This window comes from Dermochelys coriacea, chromosome 3 (assembly GCF_009764565.3).
Source record: "Dermochelys coriacea isolate rDerCor1 chromosome 3, rDerCor1.pri.v4, whole genome shotgun sequence".
Taxonomy (NCBI): domain Eukaryota; kingdom Metazoa; phylum Chordata; order Testudines; family Dermochelyidae; genus Dermochelys; species Dermochelys coriacea.
In genome coordinates, this window is record NC_050070.1 from 101,268,661 (window position 1) to 101,290,888 (window position 22,228).

At 40.6% G+C, this 22,228-nt stretch overlaps 1 protein-coding gene across 9 annotated transcripts in view; it reads left to right on the top strand.

Moving 5' to 3' along the window:
- Positions 1-22,228, top strand: part of AKAP7 (A-kinase anchoring protein 7) — a 148,438-nt gene that overhangs the window by 29,377 nt on the left and 96,833 nt on the right. For 8 of the 9 annotated variants that reach the window (XR_005292145.2, XM_038396894.2, XM_043510972.1 and 5 more), the window contains one exon: positions 750-910. Coding sequence is in view for 8 of the 9 variants with exons in the window: in XM_038396894.2 (XP_038252822.1) it covers positions 750-910 (161 nt within the window). In the remaining variant the exon portion in view is untranslated. Of the gene's footprint in view, positions 1-749; positions 911-19,550; positions 19,613-22,228 lie in introns of all 9 variants that reach the window. The other variant, XM_038396896.2, reaches the window with a different exon arrangement.

The window sequence follows — 22,228 nt, forward strand, 5'->3', positions numbered from 1 at the left end:
ATACATTTGCAGAATGCTACACACAAGCAAAAACAATCAAAGACCTTATTGCGCCTACTATACTTCCCCAACATCAGATCTCTGTTTAACAGTCTGGGACTGGACTGGACTGCACTGATGCCAGGCTAGCCCAAGGTGTGGCCATGGTCAGTCATATTAACAGTACCATCGCCTGGGACCACATCCTCATGTGTAATCCGACATATCTCAGAGTGCAGGGATTGCCAGAGAGCGCTATGCTGGGTTCTTAGCTTCTTCTTCCAGACAGTGTCAGAAATGCCTCTGTTCTGTGTCCTAGATACAGATCCATTTTTAACAAGTGTGATTCCTTCTCCCTGGTCCCCAACCCTGGACTAATTAGCTGAGTCTCTACTGGGCAGAAGGTACACCTATAATACCCATGTTTCTGGAGAGTATATGGTTAAGCATAACCTGGTGTTCCTGTAAATAAATATTTTCTCAACAGCATCTATATTCTGATAGGGAGTATAGACAAGGAAGGCGTATGAACACTAAGGAGTGGATACATTTGTTTTGAATGGTTACCAAATACTCTACTCGAGGCTTTAATAAATGTTTGCTCTGTGACCTTGGGGCAAGTCTGTTTCAGTTTTCTTTTCTATAAAATGGGGGAAATTAACACAAAGATGTTGAAAGGCTTAATTAATAAAATTCTGAGATCCCTGAATGGAAGACATGAGAAATTAAATTAAATTAGTATATCAAAGAGATTTTTCTTCCCTTCACAGAGCAGTTGGTGCTCTTTTAGAAAGCAAAGATGCAGTAGAAGAACTCCTACAAGGAAAACATTTGGATTTATCATTTCAAGGAATTGATCATTTTAGAAATGAAGTTGTATTTGTGAAGTTTGCAGTGAGTGATCATACAGCCGCGCTTAAGGAGATATCAGGTAAAATTTGTTAATATCATTACAAAATGCTCAGAATGCTCTTCTAAGATCTTGCTAATATAGGACTATGTTGTCCACTAAATGGGCAGTAAATTACAATTGGAGCTTACACATTCTTCTGTTGGGAGGGCTGGCATTTCAGACAACAAAATGCATGGATTTTTTGAGCTCCATGGAGGCCCTCTGCAGTGGTTCGTGGCCCATCTTTGTACTGTCCATCCCAAAATCCATGCTTACTATCTGCCCTAGAACCGCCCTCCTAAAGGAGGTTATCTACATCATGGCGGAGAAAGATAGGTAAATTAATGTTGATTGAGTCAGGATTAACTTCCTTACAACAGTTTCAGGGGTTGGGTGTGTTGAGACAGTGCATCTCCATGGCTTCCCCCTTGATTCACCTCATTCCCCATGCTCTACCCGAAACCTCATGGAGCGTCCTGAAAAGGCTGACAAGGCAATAATACTCCTTCTCTCACCCTGGGTCATAGAACCATATGATTAGAAGGGATCACAAGGGTCATCTAGTCTAACCCTCTTCCCAAATGCATGATTTATTGTCTAAACCATTCAGGAAAGATGGCTATCCAGCCTCCTTTTGAAAACTTCCAGTGACCGAGCTTCCACGACCTCTCAAGGAAGTCTGTTCCATTGTCATTCTGTTATTACAGTTAGGATGTTTTTCCTGAGATTTAATCTAAATCTGTTTATGCTGTAGTTTGAACCCATTGCCTCTTGTCCTACTCTCTGTGGCAAGAGAGAACTTTTCTTCATTATTTTTGAGACAGCCTTTCAAATATTTAAACACTGCTATCATGTTCCCCCTTAATCACCTCTTTTCCAAACTAAACATACCTAGTTCCTTCAGCCTTTGCTCATACGGCTTGCATTCCATCCCTTTGATCATCTTTGTCACTCGCTTCTTGATCCTTTCTAATTTCTCTACATCCTTTCATACATTCGTGACCAAAATTGGACACAGTATTCCAGCTGAGCCCAACCAGCGCCAAGTAGAGCAGTACTGTCACCTCCTGTGATTTGCATGCTATGCCTCTGTTAATGCAATCTAAAATTGCATTTGCTTTTTTTTTTTTGGTAACAGCATCATATTGCTCATGTTGAGATTGTGATCAACCACAACTCCCAGATCCTTCTCAACAGTGCTTCTGCCAAGCCAGTTCCCCCCCATTCTGTATTTGTGCATTTGTTTTTTTATTCTCCATAGCACCTTACATTTGGTCTTTGTTGAATTTCATTTTGCTGTGTATAGCCACATTCTCCATTAATCAAATCCTTATAGCCTACCCTTGCTGTAATTGAGGTTATATCATCCATAATTAATCCCACCGGATTAGAAACAAACAACAAATAAAAGGTCAAATGCAGATCCTCTTCCCATGGGTGTGAAAGTTCCCCAGCCAGTGGGACATAGGCAGACCAGGAGAGAGGTGTGACCTGAGAATCTGCCTCAAAGTGGGCATGGGGTGTGTGTAAAAGTGCCTGTCACTGAATTGGTCTCCGGGGGCACCCCCTGAACTCACACAGCTTTTAGTCTTTGTTTCCAGGTACACCTGGAACAAACCACACCTCCATCCAAGGGCTCTGCTCTCCTCCTAGGTCTGACACCAGCGGAGCTGGGCTTCTCCCTTTTACATCTTCCCTCCAGGCCTGACATGCCTGGCATGGGTGGTAGGGCTGCTTGAGCCCAGTGCAGTCCGTTAACCTCATCACATACACCCTGTAACAGTCCCACAGAGCTGTTTCAGCCTTTGAACTGATGGTTGCCTCTATGGAGAAGCTTTGGAGCCATGCTACAGATTGTAGAGTGAGGATTCTTCCCCCCACCCTCCATGTATCTGCTCGGTACCTAATCTGCTTCTCAGACTGAGTGCTGTGCACAGAATTTGAGTTTAAATAAAAACAGCTATGGCAAACATAAAATGTTGATGGTGTTCCTTCTGCAAAGTATTCTAGGCATATAAAATTCATTATTTTTTAAATATAAAAAGGTAATAATTACTTGGAAGTAGTGTCAGGTAGGTGTCAACGTTATTGTGTTAGCAGCTGCGTGATTTTCTTGTTTTCATGGCAGTTGTGGGTTCATCATGAAATTCAAAAGATTGGAGTGTAGACATGACTACTATTTTTCTTCTTCTAAATCTAACTCCAGTGTATTTTAGAATAGAAATGCCTGAAATATTAAACGTATTTTGTGGCTCTTTTTTTAAGCCTATCTTAAGATCATTTAGCAGACCACGTTAGCAGGGGTGAAAGCAAGTCGAGTAACTTACCGGTACTCTGGAGCCAGCTCTGGCCCCCTGGAAGGGGCGGGGCCTAGGGCAGAAGGGGCAGGGTTGAGGGGGTCAGAGCCATCCCCAGCCCACCCTGTAAGGTAAGTGCCCCCCCCCCCCGGGGTAGCAGCAGCAGCCACCACCCGGGGGCTATTTAAAGGGCCTGGGGCTCCCCTGCTTCTACCGTCCCGGTCCTTTAAATAGCCATCGGAGCCCTGGAGTAGCGGCAGTGGGGCTCCAGCGGCTATTTAAAGGACCGGGGCGGTAGAAGCAGGGGAGCCCCAGGCCCTTTAAATAGCTGCTGGAACCCTGCAGCTGCTACCGCAGGGCTCCAGCAACGGGGCTCTGGAAGCAATTTAAAGGGCCTGGGGCTCCAGCCTCTGCTGGGAGTCCCAGGCCCTTTAAATTGCCCCCTGAGGAAGCCGGTCTGCCCCAGTACGGTGCACCGGCTCTTACCGGTACGCCGTACCAGGGCGTTCCGGCTTCCTTTCACCTCTGCATGTTACTAACATATTATGTAGGATTATGGAAAAAGCCCTATTCTCTTTTCAAATTTAAATTTTTAAATGCTTATTGAAAGCTCTTAAATACCTATTATATATAAAAATACAAAAAACCAAACAGCATTTACTCCAAAACAAAAAGAAAACAAAACCACAAATCCCCATAATTGGTGAACACATCCTTGAAGTGTAGTGCTACCATGCAATAACTATACAATTGCTATTACTGTATTTTAGTGTTCATGATCCCAAGTTAAATTTTTTTTATTATTATTATTCCCCCCCCGCATGATTTCACTACAGGACAGAGTTAAGGTTGTTTGGGCACCTTAACTTGTATTTCCATTTTAAACTGTTTAATCTTAATATTTTGTATTTTCTGCGTTTGCAATGCTTGTTTTGGGAAGAATTACAGCAATGTATTATATCCTAAATTGTTGATTTGTACTATCAACCTTTGAGGGATCAGGAGAAGAGAGAGTGGGGATTTGGGGGAGAAGGAAGCAGAAGTGTCCATAGGCCTCAGTAGGGGTTTGTGGGGAAGAGGACTGTTTTTGGGGAAAGGAACCACATTAGAGAGAATGTCACTATGGGAAGAAGAGATCTGTGCTGTAAGGACTTCCCTTGTATTGCAACCTCAGTGCATATTGTAGCAAAGGCAGCAATACCATGGGGAGCCTTTGAGCACTCAATGCCTAAGTTCACATGTGACCATGCAACCTGCAGTAGTAACAGATGGGGTCAAGTATCTGCTACTGAGAACTTTTGACATGCGAGTCCAGTTTCTCTCATGTCACTGGCTCATTTCAACTAACAGAATTGTTGCATGCAGATTAACTATAGAGGAAGGGTTGAGTTTTCTCTAATGTCAAAATGGCTTCCCTTGAGAGTGACCTCAGCTGTCAGTTAGCCCATCTGTATAAATCATAATTAAATATAGTAATTGTTAATCACTTAGGTTCATTATAACCTGATTTTTTCAAATGTAGTTTGTGCATGAGATTTAATGAATCAACTATATGAACATTTTGAAGAGTCTTTTATTCTGATATGGAGATCATTTGAAGGAAAAACCGTTCAACACAAAGTGCTAACTTTCTTAAAGGACACATTCTCAAATGAAATTTAGTTCAAACAAACAAAAGTATTTACTTGTAAAATATCAGAAAACTCACTCTGGACTCTAATTCTGGGGAGGACACATTGTATTCTTAATAAATCAGAGGTTAAATCCATGCTTTAAGTGCAAAAAACTCTTAACTATAAACCTACAACCCACTTCTTTGTAACAGCTATTGGCTTTGGCACGTCAGATCAAACCTGTCATAAGATATAGTTCTTGAAGCTCAGTAAGTATGAGTATCTCCCAAAAATAAGTAATATCAACTAAGATTCCAGTTCTGCTCTCCAGAAAAGATGATGATGCCTGGGTCAAAACAAGAGAAGACGCATCATTGCATCCCTCTAAAATCTGGGCTTAAAGTATGTTTATAAGTATTTAATAAAAATATCTCAGAGCACAAGATGTGTGTCTAGTTTGTCATTGTCCTTTTAAGTTATGCCAGCAATTTCAACTATTCCTTGGAAAGGGTCCCTTAAAGAGGCTTTCATTACTGATGAATGATCCTTTGTGCTTTGAAGAATGTGAGGTCGCACCATTTTTTAAATACGGGCATAACCCATATAGGACATTTTTCACAGTAGCAGAGGTGATAGCTATCATATTGTCTCTTGTACATCCCAAAAGCATATGTTAATAAAGGCTTGTTCAATTTTTCTGTGCTTTCTCCAGTATCTCATGTATCAGTTCAGTTTCCCAAGCACCTTTTGATTTTAGAGTTTGTCTGTCATTCCATCTTTTATAAGGTACAGACTAATAGAGGTAGGGAACTCATTCAGCGTTCTACACTAAAGTAGACTGCTGCTGGGCTCAGTTTTATTATCTTAAGCAGCTCCTGAATTAGAGGTATTTCCTAAAATCCAGCCTGCTGGAAATGGAATAGTGCTTTCAAATCCAAAGTGATTTCAGTGGTTTCTAGCATTATTTTTTCAATTACTTTATGGCCTTAGAGTCCTATGGTAGGTCTGCTTCCCCATGGTCATGTCCCAAAATCTCATTGGACATTTACAAGAGGATTATACAGGGACAATTTTAGAAAGCTATGGTTAGATCATTTGTAAACGGATTGTCCTTTTCCAGGTCTCCCATGAAGAAGAATGAATGGTGGCTGTTCGTGACCTAACAATTTGCGGGGGGGGGGCTGTTTTTTGGCCAGACTTGTGTGTTTTGTATTAATTTAAAATATAATCGTACTGTTTGCTTTATCCAAGCCTGGATGGACACAGTACGTATGAGCAAGAGTAAATACCTAGTTGTTAGTGAGATGTAATGGAATGTTGGAAGGTGAAATATTTCAGCCTTGGTCCTCTCTATCCAGAGAAATCAGATATGCTACAGAATAAGTCTGAGTTTCAAAACTTCAGAGTAAATTATTCAGATCTTCAAAATAATCCCTGGCTAAAGTATCTTGGACATTGAAAGCCACCAACTATAAAGCTTTAAGAAAGTGAAACCACTTGTGAGTAACCTTCTAAATGATTTCAAATTAATTGTCCAGATTGAGACTGGCATAAGATATGACCAGACTTTGACCCTTCATCTTCAGTAAGGCATTCACAGAAACTCACTCATAGTTAGATCAATGCATCATTAAAACTTCTACATCAAGGTGTGAGGGGAAGGGGATAACAAAGATGGGTATTCTTGGGCAAGTCACCACTTGGTGCCTCAGTTTCCCTATCTGTAAAATTGGGATAATGATGGAGACCTCCTTTGTAAAGCACTTTGAATCTATATAAGAGAACTGAGAAGATCACTTATCTTTTCAATGGTTGCAGTTGTAGCCTGAGATTGTCATTCCTGAAATTTGGGCCTCTCCAGACTTCTGCAGTAATATTTGCATTCATCTGGAATTAATTCTGAAACATCTTCGGGAGCTTGACACCTGAAGAAAATGGCAGAATTGAAATTGTCTGATTTATGTGACTTTGATAGAGTATTCTGAAATCTTTAACTGTCAGGCATCTGACATTTAGACCTTAGTTGCGGCAGATTCCTGGAATCAAAGTACAGTATCTCTTAAATTCCCAGAGAGTAGTTATCTGTGGTTCACAGTCAAGTTGGAAGGGCATATCAGGTGGGGTCCCACAGGGATCAGTTCTGGGTCTAGTTCTCTTCAGTATCTAAATCAGTGATTTAGATAATGACATAGAGAGAGTACACTTAGAAAGTTTGCGGAAGATACCAAGTTGGGAGGGGTGCAAGTGTTTTGGAGGATAGGATTAAAAAAAATCAAAATGATCTGGAAAAACTGGAGAAATGGTCTGGAGTAAATAGAATGTAATTCAATTAGGACAAATACAAAGTACAAGCACTTGTACACTTATAAAATGGGAAATGACTGCTAGGAAGGAGTAACGCAGAAAAGGATCGGGGTCATAGTGGATCACAAGCTAAATATGAGTCAACAGTGTAACACTGTTGCAAAAAAACCAAACATCCTGGGATGTATTGTTAGCAAGACACGAGAAGTAATTCTTCCACTGTACTCTGTGCTGATTAGGCCTCAACTGGAGTGTTGTGTCCAGTTCTGAGCAGCACATTTCAGGAAAGGTGTGGACAAATTGGAGGAAGTCCAGAGAAGAACAAGAAGTGATTAAAGGTCTAGAAAACATGACCTGTGAAGAAAGATTGAAAAAAAATTGGGTGTTTTTAGTTGGGAGTAGTGAAGACTGACAGGGGACATAATAGTTTAAGTAAACAAAAGATTGTTACAAAGAGTAGGGAGAAAAATTGTTCCTAACCTCTGAGGATGGGACAAGAAGAAATGCATTTAAATTGTAGCAAGGGTGGATTAGGTTGGGCATTAAGTAAAACTTCCGAACTGTCAGGGTAGTTAAGTGCTGGAATAAATTGCCTAGGGAGGTTGTGGAATCTCCATCATTGGAGATTTTTAAGAGCATTTTAGACAAACACCTGTCAAGGATGGTCTAGCTAATACTTAGTCCTGCCATGAGTGCATGGGACTGGACTAGATGACATCCTGAGGTCCCTTCCAGTCCTATGATTCTATTTGTCACAGTAGTGATGCCATTATTCTTTTATCACAAGTATACCATACTCTGAAAACAAACTCAATTTTCTGAATAAGAATTATGTTAAATCCCTCTTTCTTTGGTCAACAAGTTGTGGGAATGGATCTTCAGTATATTGCCAGTTATTTATGTGTGTCAAAAATTAGGTTTCTTACTTTTTAAATAAGTACCTGTGTCTTTGGCATCTCAAAATGCAATTTCTTGATGTTTTGGCATGGGGGATAAAAAATTAGGCAGATTTTTGTACATGTCCCATATGCTCAAAATGCCAAAACTTTATGAACAGGACAGAACAGAGACAACATTTTTTTTTAATTTACTGAAGTCCTTCAAGGAACACAATGTAAAGTACCAGCTAAGAATAAAATAATTCAACAAGACCCATCATTTAGTTTTAGTGTTTTGCTGAGAAAACAAAAAAAGATACTTCTTTAAATGTAGAGAGAGATGGCAATTAAAAACCCCCCCAACAGAACCCATTCAAGATAAAGATGTATTTCCAACCTTAATAAAGTCAAGACCGCGGTTGTATTTCTGTTTCAGCATTACACAGCATTAATATACAGTTCTTACTCAGGCAAATCTGAAGTCACTGGGGATTGGGACTGAGGTCCCAATTTAGGAATTAGCTCCACACAGGCACAGGGAGCTAACTGCAGGATTGGGGCTAACTCCACTGGATTTAATTGGAAAATGGGGAATTTTGTTTGGACACCATAGCAGAGCTAAGACTCACTGATGTGGCACCTCCTGCTGAGCATCTGGGAATTAGCTCTTTCAGCACTCTGAGCGCCCTCTGCTGGCCGCTGTCTCGCCTACCACAGGCCCCATGTCCCTCCCAGACCCCAGTGCCTTTTACCCTGGGTTCTGCCCCAGCAGTAACCCCATACACCAGATCTCCCCTCCCAGGGAAACCCCCAACCCTCTACACCCACCTTGCCGCAGTGGCTACTGCCAATCATCATCTAGCTGCTGTTCACTGAGGCAAACTGCAGTCTGGAATAGCCATTCATCATTGGCAAAGGGGTCAAACCAACGGCCTCGGCCTATTCCCAGGCTGAACTCCCAGCCCCAGTACCTGTGTAGGCCTTTATCAAGGCCTCAGCCTGGGGAGTTGCCAGTCTGGAGCTCCCCAGTTCCTCTTGCCCTTCCACAGCACTTCTCTGCTTTAGGTACCCTGCTCCCAGACAGATAGGCCCTCCTCCCTCCAAGGCTGGAGAGAGTGTCCTCCAGCTTCTGCCCCCCCCAGCCCTCTTATCAGGGCCAGCTGGGCCATGATTGAGCTGGCCACAACTGTGGTCAACTGCTCTCCTTTTATCCCAGCCACGGCCCTCTGCAGGGCTGCTTTTAAGCCCTGTTCTGCGAGAGCCCCACTACAGACACACAATACAAATATTTTAAAAAAGATGTCCCCTTTTACATGTACCAGACCTTAAGACTAGTCTTACATATATAGACAATGCAAGGTCAATTGTGATGTTTGTATGTGTATGCAGGAGAATATTGAGCAGGAATAGGGAGATGTTGTTACTACTGTGTACAGTATTATTGATACCATTCCTAGAATATTGTAGTCAGGTCTTGTATCCACAATTTAAAAAGCACGTTGACAAATTGGAAAGGTTTCAGAAAAGAGTTAAGAATAATTTGAGGTTTGGTAAACCTTCCTTCCAGTGAGAGATTAAAGAAACTCAATTTATTTAGTTTAACAAAGCAGAAAGTTAAGAGGTGACTTGATCACAGACTGTAAGTACCTACATGGGGAGAGTATTTCTGACAGTACTGGGATTTTTAATATAGTAGACAAGGCATAAGAGTATCCAATGCCTGGAAGCAGAAACTAGACCAATTCAGATTAGAAATAAGATTAAATGCAATTTTTGTTACAATGAGGATAATTAATGATTGGAATAACTTGCCTAGAGGTGTGGTGGATTCTCCATCACTTGAAATCTAATGGGTATCTTAAAAGATGAGCTGTTGTTCAATCATAAATTACAGGAATTACTTGGTGAAATTGTTCTGCCCATGTTATGTAGTAGGAAAGACTAGAGAATCACAATCGTCACTTCTGCTATTAAAATCTAAGCATCTGTTTCAAATAACAGTACCACATTTTTTATCCCTTCCCCATACAAGAAATAAGAAGACAAGAATGATGTGAAAACAAACATACATTGCTAGATGGCTTTACATTGCTTTTTTCTATTTTCAGAAATCAGTAACTTCCAGGAGTGTTGGAAAGGAGAATATATCTGAGAGGTAGCAGAAAAATCCAAAAATCTCTTTTCAATTTACATATTTTTTTCCCAAGTCATGACCTCTGCTTCTGTAAGTGAAAGAGATCTGAATCTAGGATGAGGACAAGGAAGAAGGGGAATACTCTCCCCAACCTTTGTAGTAGCCTCTACATTGATGCTCTGCAGAGATCCTGTTACATGAATGGGGGAGTGGGGGAGCAGGTTTAGAGGGAAGCAGGGCCTGAGGATGGCTGTTGTCTTCAACATTATCCTCTTGGAAACTCATGGGGAACCCATGAACAAAACAGAACAATGTGATGTAAATTGAGAGTGAGAAGTCAGTGTCTTTTCTTTTGTGTGAAATTTTTATGAGTCTGAGATAATCTGGACAGCTTCAGCAAGCATTTCGCCACTGATCCCAAGTGGAAGTTACACAATATGGTAGTAAACAGCATCTTTACTCAGTGGGGAACCCCAACTTGGGAGGGCAGATGGGAAGTGCAACATATACTGCTCCAGGGGATTTCAAGGTCAGTCTTCTGGGGCGATGCTCTCCTCTCTTGGACAGATCACTTCAGTTACACCTTCCATCCCATCCTATTACTACCTCGGGTTCTACAGAAGATTCAGTGAAACAGCGCACAAGTTATCCTGATTGCCCCCAGATGGCCCAGACAGTTCTTGTTTCCAGGCCTCCTGCAAATGTCATCCCATCCTATCTGCATTTGCACCTTTCCAGATCTCTTGACCAAGAAAAATGGCAGGGTCAAGCATCCCAAACCTAATGCTCTTCATTTCATGGCTTGGTGTTTGGTTGGGCGTCGAGCCTAGAATGTTCTTGCTCTGAAGCTGTGCAAATCATTCTTAATAATAGCAGAAAAGACTCCATGAGAAAATGTTACCTAGTGAAGTGGAAACATTTCACTGTCTGGGCCCAGCAAAGCTATTTATCTCCAGAGACAGTGGATATTCCTGCTATTTTGGATTTGTCTTTTTACCCTCAAGATGACAAGCCTTTCCCTGAGAGCATTATGGATTCACCTGGTGGCAAGTAGCATGTCACTCCCCAACGGACAATTACTTGATCTTTACCTACCCGGTAACAGCCAGGTTCTTGAAGGGCCTGATCAGAACCTTTCTATTGTAAAGAAAGCAACCGCTCACTGAGATTTTAATTTAGTGCTTATGACTTTCACTAAGCCACACTTTGAACAGCTAGCTACATGTTCCATGAAGGTTGCCTTCCTCATTGTCATCACCTTGGGCAGAAGGGTTAGTGAACTTGGGGCCTCTTGGTTGAAGGGTGAGGCCACAGTATTCCATAAGGATAAGGTCTTGCTGTGACTATGCCTAGAATTCACTCCTAATATAGTGTCTGAATTTCAGATAAACCAATAAATTCACTTACCTGTGTTTTTCCTGAACCCCCCGTGTCTCTAGCAAGGACAGGAGACTTAACTAAGCATTGGCATTCTAACTGGAGAAAGCAAAACAGATCAGGAAGTACCTATACTGTTCGTTGCCGAGTGAGTATGAGAACAAGCTGTATTTTCTCAGAGGATCTCTAAGTGGAGCTCTAGCTGTTTCTTACTTTGTTATCAATTGACACAGCTTCCTCCCCCACCTGATGTATGGGCTCACTCTACAAGGGCACAAGCAGTCTTGGTAGCATCATATCAATAGATACCCCTATGTGATATTTGCAGGGAGCTTCACCCCCACTTTCATGAGATATTACGCCTTGGTCCAGGACTCCTCTGCTGATGCATCATTTGGGACAGTGGTTCTACAAGCAGCTATCCTCATACCTGCATCCTCACACCTTCCTCCTCTCTGAGTACTGCTTGTCAGTCACCCACAGTGGAATATACATAGGAACCAGCACTAGAAGAAGAAAGGGAAGTTACTTACTTTGTAACTGGAGGTTCTTGAGATGTATGATCCCCTATCTGTATTCCACTACCCACCCTCCTTGCCCACTGCTTTGGATCTTGACTAGATTTGCGATAGAGAAGGAATTGGAGAGTCATTTGGTTTGCCCTCACCCTTATACCCTTGATGTTGTGCACAAAGAGAGCAGGGTCACAGGAATATAATGTCAGTACACAGAGCCCCTAGTGGAGCTCTTTTGTGGCAGTGTTGGATTTCCCTTTACCTTTCCCATGAACTGCAATTACATGGTACCTTTGTCAGAGCCCATTAGTGGTACTGTTGGGGTTTCTCTTCTTTGTCCCACACCTGGTAGCAATGCATTTTCCATTTTTCTCTCCATTAGAACACACAAGCCCAGAAAACTTATCTCCATTTCTTCAGATCCCTACTTTTGAAACTTGGTTTTGTTTTTTACTTGTTTTATTGCAGGCTCTGTCTGTTACCTCCACCCAGTGTTTTTGGATTAAAGGTTGATTTGCAAATAAAACAATCTCTTAAAAAGCTGGTGTCTTGTGATTATATCAGAATCAGAGTTCCAGATGACAAAATAGCACACTGTCATAATGTAACTGTGCTGTGTATTGCATATTTTTTGAGATTTGGAAATACTTAGAGTAGTTATTTTGGAGTTGATTTTGAGCATGTTTTATTTTGTCCAAGTTTGAATTAGGCTTGTGATCAGAATTTTTGTGCTTTTAGTTTAATGTTAGGAGTTCTGTTCATCCAAAGCTCAGAACTCTGAGTTAGATAGAGACTGTGAAATCCTGGCTCATTGAAGTCAATGGCCAAATTCCCATTTGGTTTCAGTGTGGCCAGGATTTCATGTGAACTTTCTTGAATTGATACGCCTGCATTAGTTAATATTTTCTTTGCAATTTGTCTGTACTAAATCTGTGCTTACTGTACTCATGGATCTTGAAAACACAACTCCTTCCTTTCACCATGACTTTTATCTCAGATATGGTCAACATTGATAACCTACAGATTGAATGTACATATGACAGAACAGTAATGTCCACAAATGTGGTTGTTGGTATACCTCTATCTATAGCCTGACTCTGGTAGCATTTTCTTTGTTAAATATTGTCCTTTACTCCACACCATTTGAAGGGGCCTGATGTAGAATTTACATATGCAAATTGCCTGTTGTCTCATGCTACTGGCAATGAACATCCGTCAAGAGTATATGCTTTCCTCTGACTGCACACTTGTTGTAGTGAATGTATGAAATCAGTATTGATTTCTATCATCTTGATGTCTCTGTTGTTGAATATATTCCCTCAAATCACTGTTGCTCTGGGTATCACATGTAACATGATAGAGAGCTCAAGTGGTTTCAGTGTTGTTTTTTAGGTGCTTGTTGCTGCTTATAACAGCAGTTATTTGAGACAGCCAGAAATGCCTATAAACCCCCTCTCTTGTTTTATGCTTTCCGTATTTAAGATTTATTTTGGCGCATAATTGTGTTTGTACATAACCTAGCACGTTGTGGGTACTGCCAGAAACAATAAATCTATCAAATGTAAAGAAACCTATGAGAACAAATGTGACATTGAGTGAATTTCCTACAGTACATTTAGTGCACTAACACTAAGCAGGTGGCATGTCTAAACTTACACCTTGTGCTTGTGCTCTATTGACAATAGCCCAAACACATGATTGTAAATGTAGACTAGCAACAGAAAATAGTGTAAGCTGTTGTAGATGGGGCTTTTTTATTTTTGTGTCTTGATTTGTGCCCTGTACATTATCTTCACATAACATAATAATCCTGTGTACATCAAATATATTTATTGAGGGCTGAATTCCTGATCAGGATTGTTGGAATACTATAGCTGTTTATTTTAGGGTTACTTAGTTAAGATTATGGGGATATGATTTTACATGATTTCTGCTACATTGCAAGGTGAGTTTTTGATGTTGTCAGTTTTTCCTTAGTGTTCCATGGTGACAAATTACAGGAAATTATTAAACTCAAATTAGTCATCAGACAGACCCCATTCAATTCCATGAATGTAATGGAAATATTTTATGTGGTATCAACAACATTTGAATTTGCTACAGCATTGTAACAGTAAGCATATGTCTGGCAGCAAACTTCTAAATCCAAGTGACCTAGAGGCAAAAATTCAGAAAAAAGCAGGCCTAATATAGATTTTCTGTTTGAGTCAGTTCATTTTTTTAATTATTCCACAACAAACTATTAGAACACATTTAGCACATATAATTATCTACCAGGAACCACAGTGTAATTATGCCTAAAACGTGGTGACATTTTAGAATTCCTGAGCTAAACACAAAGTAGCTATTGACAATTTACTTTTGAGTCAATCTAGTCGACATTTGAGGCTTGACTGTATAAGGGGGTGAGTGTCCTCAGTCTCTGGCAGGACTGGTTCCTAAAGACCAGATGCCTTTAAAATGTGCTACTTGTAGTCTATTAATGGAAGTGAAACTGTCAAGATTGGTTAAATCACATAGACTACTATAACAGTTGTATTCAAGGAAGGTAGACTTCGATTTTTGAGGACTCTGTCTGACTCTCATCTCACTTTTACCAGCATAAATCAGGAGTGAGTCCAGCAAGTGTTAAAACCAGTGTAAGTGAGATCAGAATCAGTCTTTTGGTTATTACAGGAATCCTAAATGAATTGATTAGAAGGATCTGTTACATCATTGGCAGTATCTGTAATGTTAGTGCATGTTTTGTCTCTTCTACAAGTATATGTTTTAGGGAAATACTAAATATATTATGGAAAAGGTAATGCACTATTTGGTGCAAAATTATGAATTTTAATCTTATTAAATTATCACCAGTACCACTAAAACAGTAAACATAAAGACCTGTAGGCTTCACAGACTTTGGATGAAACTCCTCAGTGTTAATAGGTAGGTAGTGTTCTGACCATTGGAGGGAGTCTATATTCCATGAGCAGAGTACAGATTTCAGAGTAGCAGCCGTGTTAGTCTGTATTCGCAAAAAGAAAAGGAGGACTTGTGGCACCTTAGAGACTAACAAATTTATTTGAACATAAGCTTTCATGAGCTACAGCTCACTTCATCGGATGCATTCAATGGAATCCGGGGCTCCGCAGCACAGGGATCCCCATAAAGCTAAGTTGTTCAGGCTTCAGCCCCAGGTGGCAGGGCTGGGAGCCCTCGGGTTCAGCCCCACACAGTGGGGCTTCAGCTTTCTGCCCTGGGTCCCAGCAAGTCTAACTCTGGCTCTGCTTGGCAGCCCCCCTAAAACCGGGCCTTGTTGGGGGGCCCGGACCCCTGGTTGAGAACCACTGCTTTAGTTAATACGACTGTATCCAAAGATGAAGAATGTTCATGAAAAGCAGACTATTCTACTGTGTATTTAACTCCTTTAACAAAAAAAGTAAGTAGAATTTCTCTGAATTTTGGATCTCTCTAAAAGCCGGGCAGATACCAATATAATTCTTTGTATGTGATGTAAGAGCGAGCGAGCCTGGGTAGGAACATAGAATGAACACAGTTCTGATGTTTGCTTTTTTCTGGGAAACATTCCAGATTATTTATCATGTTCTACCCTCATAGCTTCAGACCCTACAAATAGATGTTTTAGCATGGACTTCTGTGCCCATCAGATTATGGCTATAAACTGTAATGGTGGTGCTCCCTTACTCTTCGTATAGCCTGCTGATATTGGTCAGGAATAAGGCCCTGCAGCTGCACCTGCCTAGTCTCTGGAGAGCCTGATGAACACAATTGGGCTGCATCGGGTAGACCATCTAACAGAATGCCCGCCTGATTGGCTGAGGAAGCTGGTAAGCCCAGCAGCAGCACCAGTTTGCTGCCTGCTCAAAGCATTCACCCACACCTGTAATAACTCTTGTGCCTACCTGTTCCCAGCCTTGCTCCCACACTGCACTCAGCCCTGCCCCTGCTTTGCCTCACTCCATGTAATCTGGCTCTGACCCTTGGCTTTGGCATCTGGCCCCCAATTCTGGTTCTGACCCTATGTTGGCTATCAATGCCTGCCCTAATCACTAAGCATCACTGCCCACATCCTGGTCTGATGCTGTTGGACAAAGTTGTGTATATTCAGGCTCCAATTTCGTATCTGGAGATGGTATTTAGGACTAAGAGAATATATTTATTAAATGGCTGCTAATATGATATATGGTATGGTAATATGATATATTGGTAATTATTTAAAATATTAATGATGATAGTTGGAAAAAGTTATTACAATAAAATTTTACTTTACATGTTTGTGAAGTATTTTGTAGTTTAAGAACACTATACATTTCAGCTATCCTTTATTCCTACCTTCTTAAGGACCAGATTCGGATACCTTGGCTCATGTTCTGTAGACAGTATTTATGTTCCATTTTTGGCTTGGACAGTGACAATCAAATCATTTTCACTTGTGTTTGTCAATTTGACTTTCAGGTTCTTAAAGCTACAACATGTGGGTTTCATAGATTCACAGGAATTGGGGTCAGAAGGGACCGTTATATTCATCGTCCAGTGATCTCTTGTATATCACAGGCCAAAGAACCTCACTACAGGCATATTGTTATAAATTTGAATTGTTTTCATTAAAATCTTATTTAAAATGTGAAAACATTTCTTTTTATTTTAAGTCTTATGAATTTCATTTGTATTTAATTTTTATACAAAGCCAGCATCTATTTAAATTTTGAACTGATTTTAAGTTCAGAGTTTAAGCATCTAAACTTTACATTATTTGAAGCTAGCACCTCATGTCAGTAAAATGTGAAGTTAAAAGACCTCAGAGGATTTTATGTTAAATATTTATTTCATGCCATTGTGGTCCTTTATTCTTCAATAAGTTTTGATGTGGCTGATTAAGTGTTTTAATATATTCATGACTGTAATGGAAGGAAAAACACAATAAAAAGATCACACAGGCATACAGCCCACTTTGATAACTGACAAGAGTGGATGTCTAATAAATGATTTAGTTATTGTATACTTTTATAGAATGCCTTAGCTTAAAAGCTATTGTAATTTTAATGGAGATGTAACTAATTTTATGCAGAATGAACAGAAATCTGCTAGCCCTCTCCCGTTACGTGCAATGTGTTCAAAGTATGATGCTGTGATTTGTTGGGGTTTTTCTCACTTTTGGTCCATATGCTGTTACATAAGGGTCACGGACGTGCTGGTGGAGAAATGATAATCTAAGCTATGCAGCTCAGGAGCTTGGTCTATCCATAGCAAGCAAACTGATTTAAGATTGAAAATAAATTGCAGTGTGCTGCTCAAGATTTCAAATATATAATTACATACAAAGACAAATACATCCATATTGTATCCATTGGTCAAAATAAAAAGCAGCAAACTCCCATTTTTGTTGAGATGATTGCAGGAGCCAAGATGTCTGCTTATTATTCACATTTCCTTTGTGCTCATTCAAGTGAAGGTTGATTGGCCTAGACCTAGTTTTAGCTAGTGCCTTCTGATGCTACACAGCCTCTTTTAATCTTTGTTCTAAACAACACCCCCGTTCATTTCTATCTTCTTCCACTGGTAGAGGCTGACAATAGTGCTAAACTGTTTCATGGCTTTTGTCAATATCATCAATTCCCTATGGCCTAGCACAACACAAACAAGTTTTACTTTTTGTCTAATCAGTATTTGAACTTGTGTCTCCAGCATTAGACTATCAAATCTATTGCACTAGTGAATTGTACTTACTAACCGAGTATTTGTGTCTGCTTTACAGACACTTACAAATATTCAGTCTCTACTGCAGATAGCTTACAGTTTTCACAGACAATGTACAAATGCAAAAAGGACTTGTGGAGAAAGAGGGGCTGGGTGGGAAGCAACAAAAAAATGTGACCGAATGGTGATGTTCAGTTTGAGGGGTTAGTCATGTGATTTTGTGGGGAGGGAAATGTTTTGTAAAGATTTTCATATGTCTAGATTATACTTTTGTTACAGGAAGACTAGGCCTCTTGGAGGAAATATCTTTCAAGAAGAGACGATAAGTAGGAAAAGTTGAAGGCCTGGTGGACTGGGTCATGGGTGTCAGGAGTAGGATGACCAGATAACAAGTGGAAAAAGCAGGACATTTTTTTTGGCAGTGGTGGGCATAGTTGCATATATAAGACAAAGCCTGTAATATTGGGATGGTCATGATAATATTGGGACGACTGGTCACCCTAGTCAGGAGTAAGGGATTTCATGGAAGAATGGAAGGACAGCACAGATAGGATGGTTAATTGCGTGGCTTGGCAGAGCAAAGAGGGCAAGGAGAGAAATGGAAAGAAATGAAACAGAGAAATACGTGGGAGCTAGTTTGTACAAGATCTTGCAGGTGAAGATAAGACCTTAAATCTGATACGGAAGATAACAGGAAGGCAGTGTACGGACTTAGAAAGAGGCTGAATGAAATCACAGTAGTGCTTATGTGACACTCTCCAAGTGTACTCAGGCTTGTGAGGCACCTCACCACTACCGGCCTTAGCACTAAATGGTCTTGTTGTTTATGCTTGTTGTAGAATAGAGCCCTGATACCAACAGCCCGTGGAAGCTCCTGCGCTACCTTCCAGGTTTCTGCAGGCCTTGCTCTCTCTGTACAGGTAGCAACAAGCACAAACCAACCCCACAGGTCCCCGGAGTGTTCCCTAGAGTGTCCAGGCCCTTAACCACTGAACACTCTGACAGACATGCCAGGCCTGCTATTCCCAATGGAATAGTACATAGCAGCTTGTAAGATTCAACCCGGGATCACCTCTTTGCTTAACACGACAGCACAGAGATATATTTATAGTGAAAACAAGAATAAGTTTATCATCAAAGACGGGAGACAGAGGAGATAGTAAGCATATTGGAAACAAATGGTTAGGTATAAAACAATCATAATGTGCTTTTTAAAGGCTGAACTTAACTAACAGGTTAACTTGTCTAAAGAAGTTTCTCTCATCCAAAGTCCTTTGCAGCATTTTCAACCAAGGTTGGCTGAGACTCTGCTTTCATGAATGCAAATGTACTGTCTATTTTCTTGCAGCTGTAGGATGAAGGGGCCTCTTTACTGTTCATTGTCTTTACTCATAGGCAGGATAAACCCCTGTGGCTTTTTTTTTCCTGTGTGCTCTTTTCCCATTATTTTTATATCTTTAGTATTTTACTTCATCTGTAAGTGGACATATATTGTGTTAGCTTACAATGTTTAATTTACATTCCAGCCAGATACACATTTCTTCTATCTAGAGGAATTGGTCTAAGGCATGACACATTTTAGTTACCTGCTTTTAACTTAAATGTTTAAGAACATAATTTTCTGGTACAGATAGGTAACTCCTGGCATACTACATGTACATACAGTTAACAGTGATATTGATAACCAATGTGACACTAACTTTCATTTGAGGCCTCAAGCGAAAGTCTTTGGTGAAGCAGAATGTACATACCAGAGTCAGGAAATACCTGTAACCCCTCTTCACCCCCTTGCCAGTTGGCATTAAGAGTTTCTTGGGTCTCAAATCAAGATAGAATATTTTTGTGTATGTATTTTGGACAGATTGTTGCTGGTGGTGGGACAAGAGACTAGGAGCCCAGAGATGAGGATGTTAATAGATAAAGGTAAGAAATAACCAGGGCCTACTCAAGTGGTTTTGTGATGAGTGGAAACAAATTTTGGAGAGGATGTAGAGCAGAGAAAGAATGCAGTTTTTAGTGACAGTTTCAATGAGAGGGGAGGGGGTGAGAAAGGAGTAAAAGATGATGCACAGGTTGCTAGTGAACAATGGTAATGAGAAAAGACAAAAGAGAAGAGAATTTAGGAAGACAACTGGGTTCACTTTTAGCCATTTTAATATTGATCTGATGGCGGGTCATCTATGAAAAGGTGGCTGAGAGCCAATCTGGAGGATTGGAATCATGGAGGAACACATCAGGGTAGAAAGGTAGATCTTCGCGTTATCAGCATAGTTCTAGTAGTTGGAGTTGTACATCTGAATCAGATCATCCAGGTATAGAGGAGACCTGACTGATGCTGAGATAGCAGGAGTAGGGAAAACAAGAGAAACCTCCAAAGGAGAAACTAAAGGAGCAGTTAGAAAGGTAGGAGTAGAACCATGAGAGAAACACATTGAGTATATTAAGGCTAGGAAGAGGAGAATTTCTAAGAGGAGGTTGTCATAAATCATGTAGTGGGCTAGTGGGAGAGGGAGCAGTACACATGATAAATCTTGATTTTTAGTAAGTCTTTTGACACAGTCCCACATGACATTCTCATAAGCAAACTAGGGAAATGTAGTCTAGATCAGGGGGTTCTCAAACTGGGGGTAAGGACCCCTCAGGGGGTCGTGAGGTTATTACATGGGGGGTCGCAAGCTGTCAGCCTCCACCCCAAACCCTGCTTTTCCTCCAGCATTTATAATGGTGTTAAATATATAAACAAGTGTTTTGAATTTATAAGGGGGAGGGGATCGCAGTCAGAAGCTTGCTATATGAAAGGGGTCACCAGTACAATAGTTTGGGAACCACTGATCTAGATGACATTACTATAATGGATATCCATAAATGGTTGAAAGATCATACTCAAAGGGTAGTTATCAATGGTCCACTGTCAAACTGGAAGGACATATCTAGTGGGGTCCTGCAGGGGTCAGTCCTGGGTCTAATACTAATTAATATTTTCATTAATGATTTGGATAATGGAGTGAAGAGTATAAAATCTGCAGATGACCCCAACCTGGAAGGGGTTTCAAATGCTTTGGAGGACAGGATTAGAATTCAAGATGGCTGGGACAAATTAGAGAATTGGTATGAAATCAATAAGATGAAATTCCACAAAGACAACTGCAAAATACTTTATTTAGGAAGGGAAAAAAATCAAATGCACAACTACAAAATGAGGAGTAACTGTCTAGATGGTCGTACTGCTGAAAAGGATCTAGGGGTTATAATGGATCACAAATTGAATATGAGTCAACAATGTGATGCAATTACAAAAAAAGAAGGCTAATATTCTAGGCTGTTTTACATACAACACTCGTGGTAAGACAGAGGAGGTAATGTCTTGCTCAGCAGTGGTGAGGCCTCAATTGTGTCCAATTCTGGGACCACACTTTAGGAAAGATATGGACAAATTGGAGAGAATCCAGAAGCAAATAACCAAAATGGGAAAAGGTTTAGAAAACCCGACATCTGAGGAAAGGTTAAAAAAAACTGGGCATGTTTTGTCTTGAGAAAAGAAGACTGAGAGGGGACCTGACAACAGTCTTTGAATATATTAAGGACTGCTCTAAAGGGGGCAGTGCTGCACTGGTCTCCAAGTCCACTCAAGGTAGGACAAGAAGGAATGGGCTTAATCTACAGCCAGGGAGACTTAGGTTAGATGTTAGGAAAAACTTTCTAAGAATAGTTAAACTCTGGAATAGACTTTCAAGAGAGGTTGTGGAATCCCTATTATGGAGGCTTTTAAGCACAAGGAGGACAAACATCTGTCAGGGATGGTCTAGGTTTACTAGGTCGTGCCTTATCACAGAGGGTTAGACTTTGTAACCTCTCAAGGTCCCTTCCAGCCCTATGTTTCTGATTCTATGCAGAAGAGGACAGGAAGATGAGGATGTAGGAGATACTTTACAGTTTGCCTAGAAAGACTGGTAAAGGCTGTTTGAGCAGGGTAGGCAGAAGCCACACTGAAGGGGCTCAAGGAGGGGGTTAGAATAGAGGAATTTAACTGCAGTCAGCCTGGCAGCAGTAGTCTGCATGTGCAGAAAACAGAGCGGGAACATGGATATGAGTTGTTCTTGGCTCTTCAGTGATTAACAAGTTCCAGTCAATGTAATCTTATTTAAAAGTCTTTCATGTTATGCTGTGTTTTCAGGTATGGTAATGATATCAATACTAAAAGGCAGTCTTTAAATGAGGGATTACGAGTCATTTTCTTCTCATCCTTAATAAAGAGATTTAAACATACTCAGTTTATTTCATGGTGTTTTATCTTCATACCTATAGCATTCATTCGTTTTCAGTTTAATCCTCACTCATAATTATATGTCTGAGAAGAAAAAAAATAGTATTCTAGCCATTTCCTTGCCCAACTCTCTAATTCTGCGTTGTTTAACCTCTCCTTCAAGATAACTGATTCAGAGATAGCTTAGATTGTAAGCTTCTCTCTCTGTTTATACAGCACCAGGACAATGGGGCCTTGATCCTGATTAAGGCCACTGGGCACTACTATAATACAAA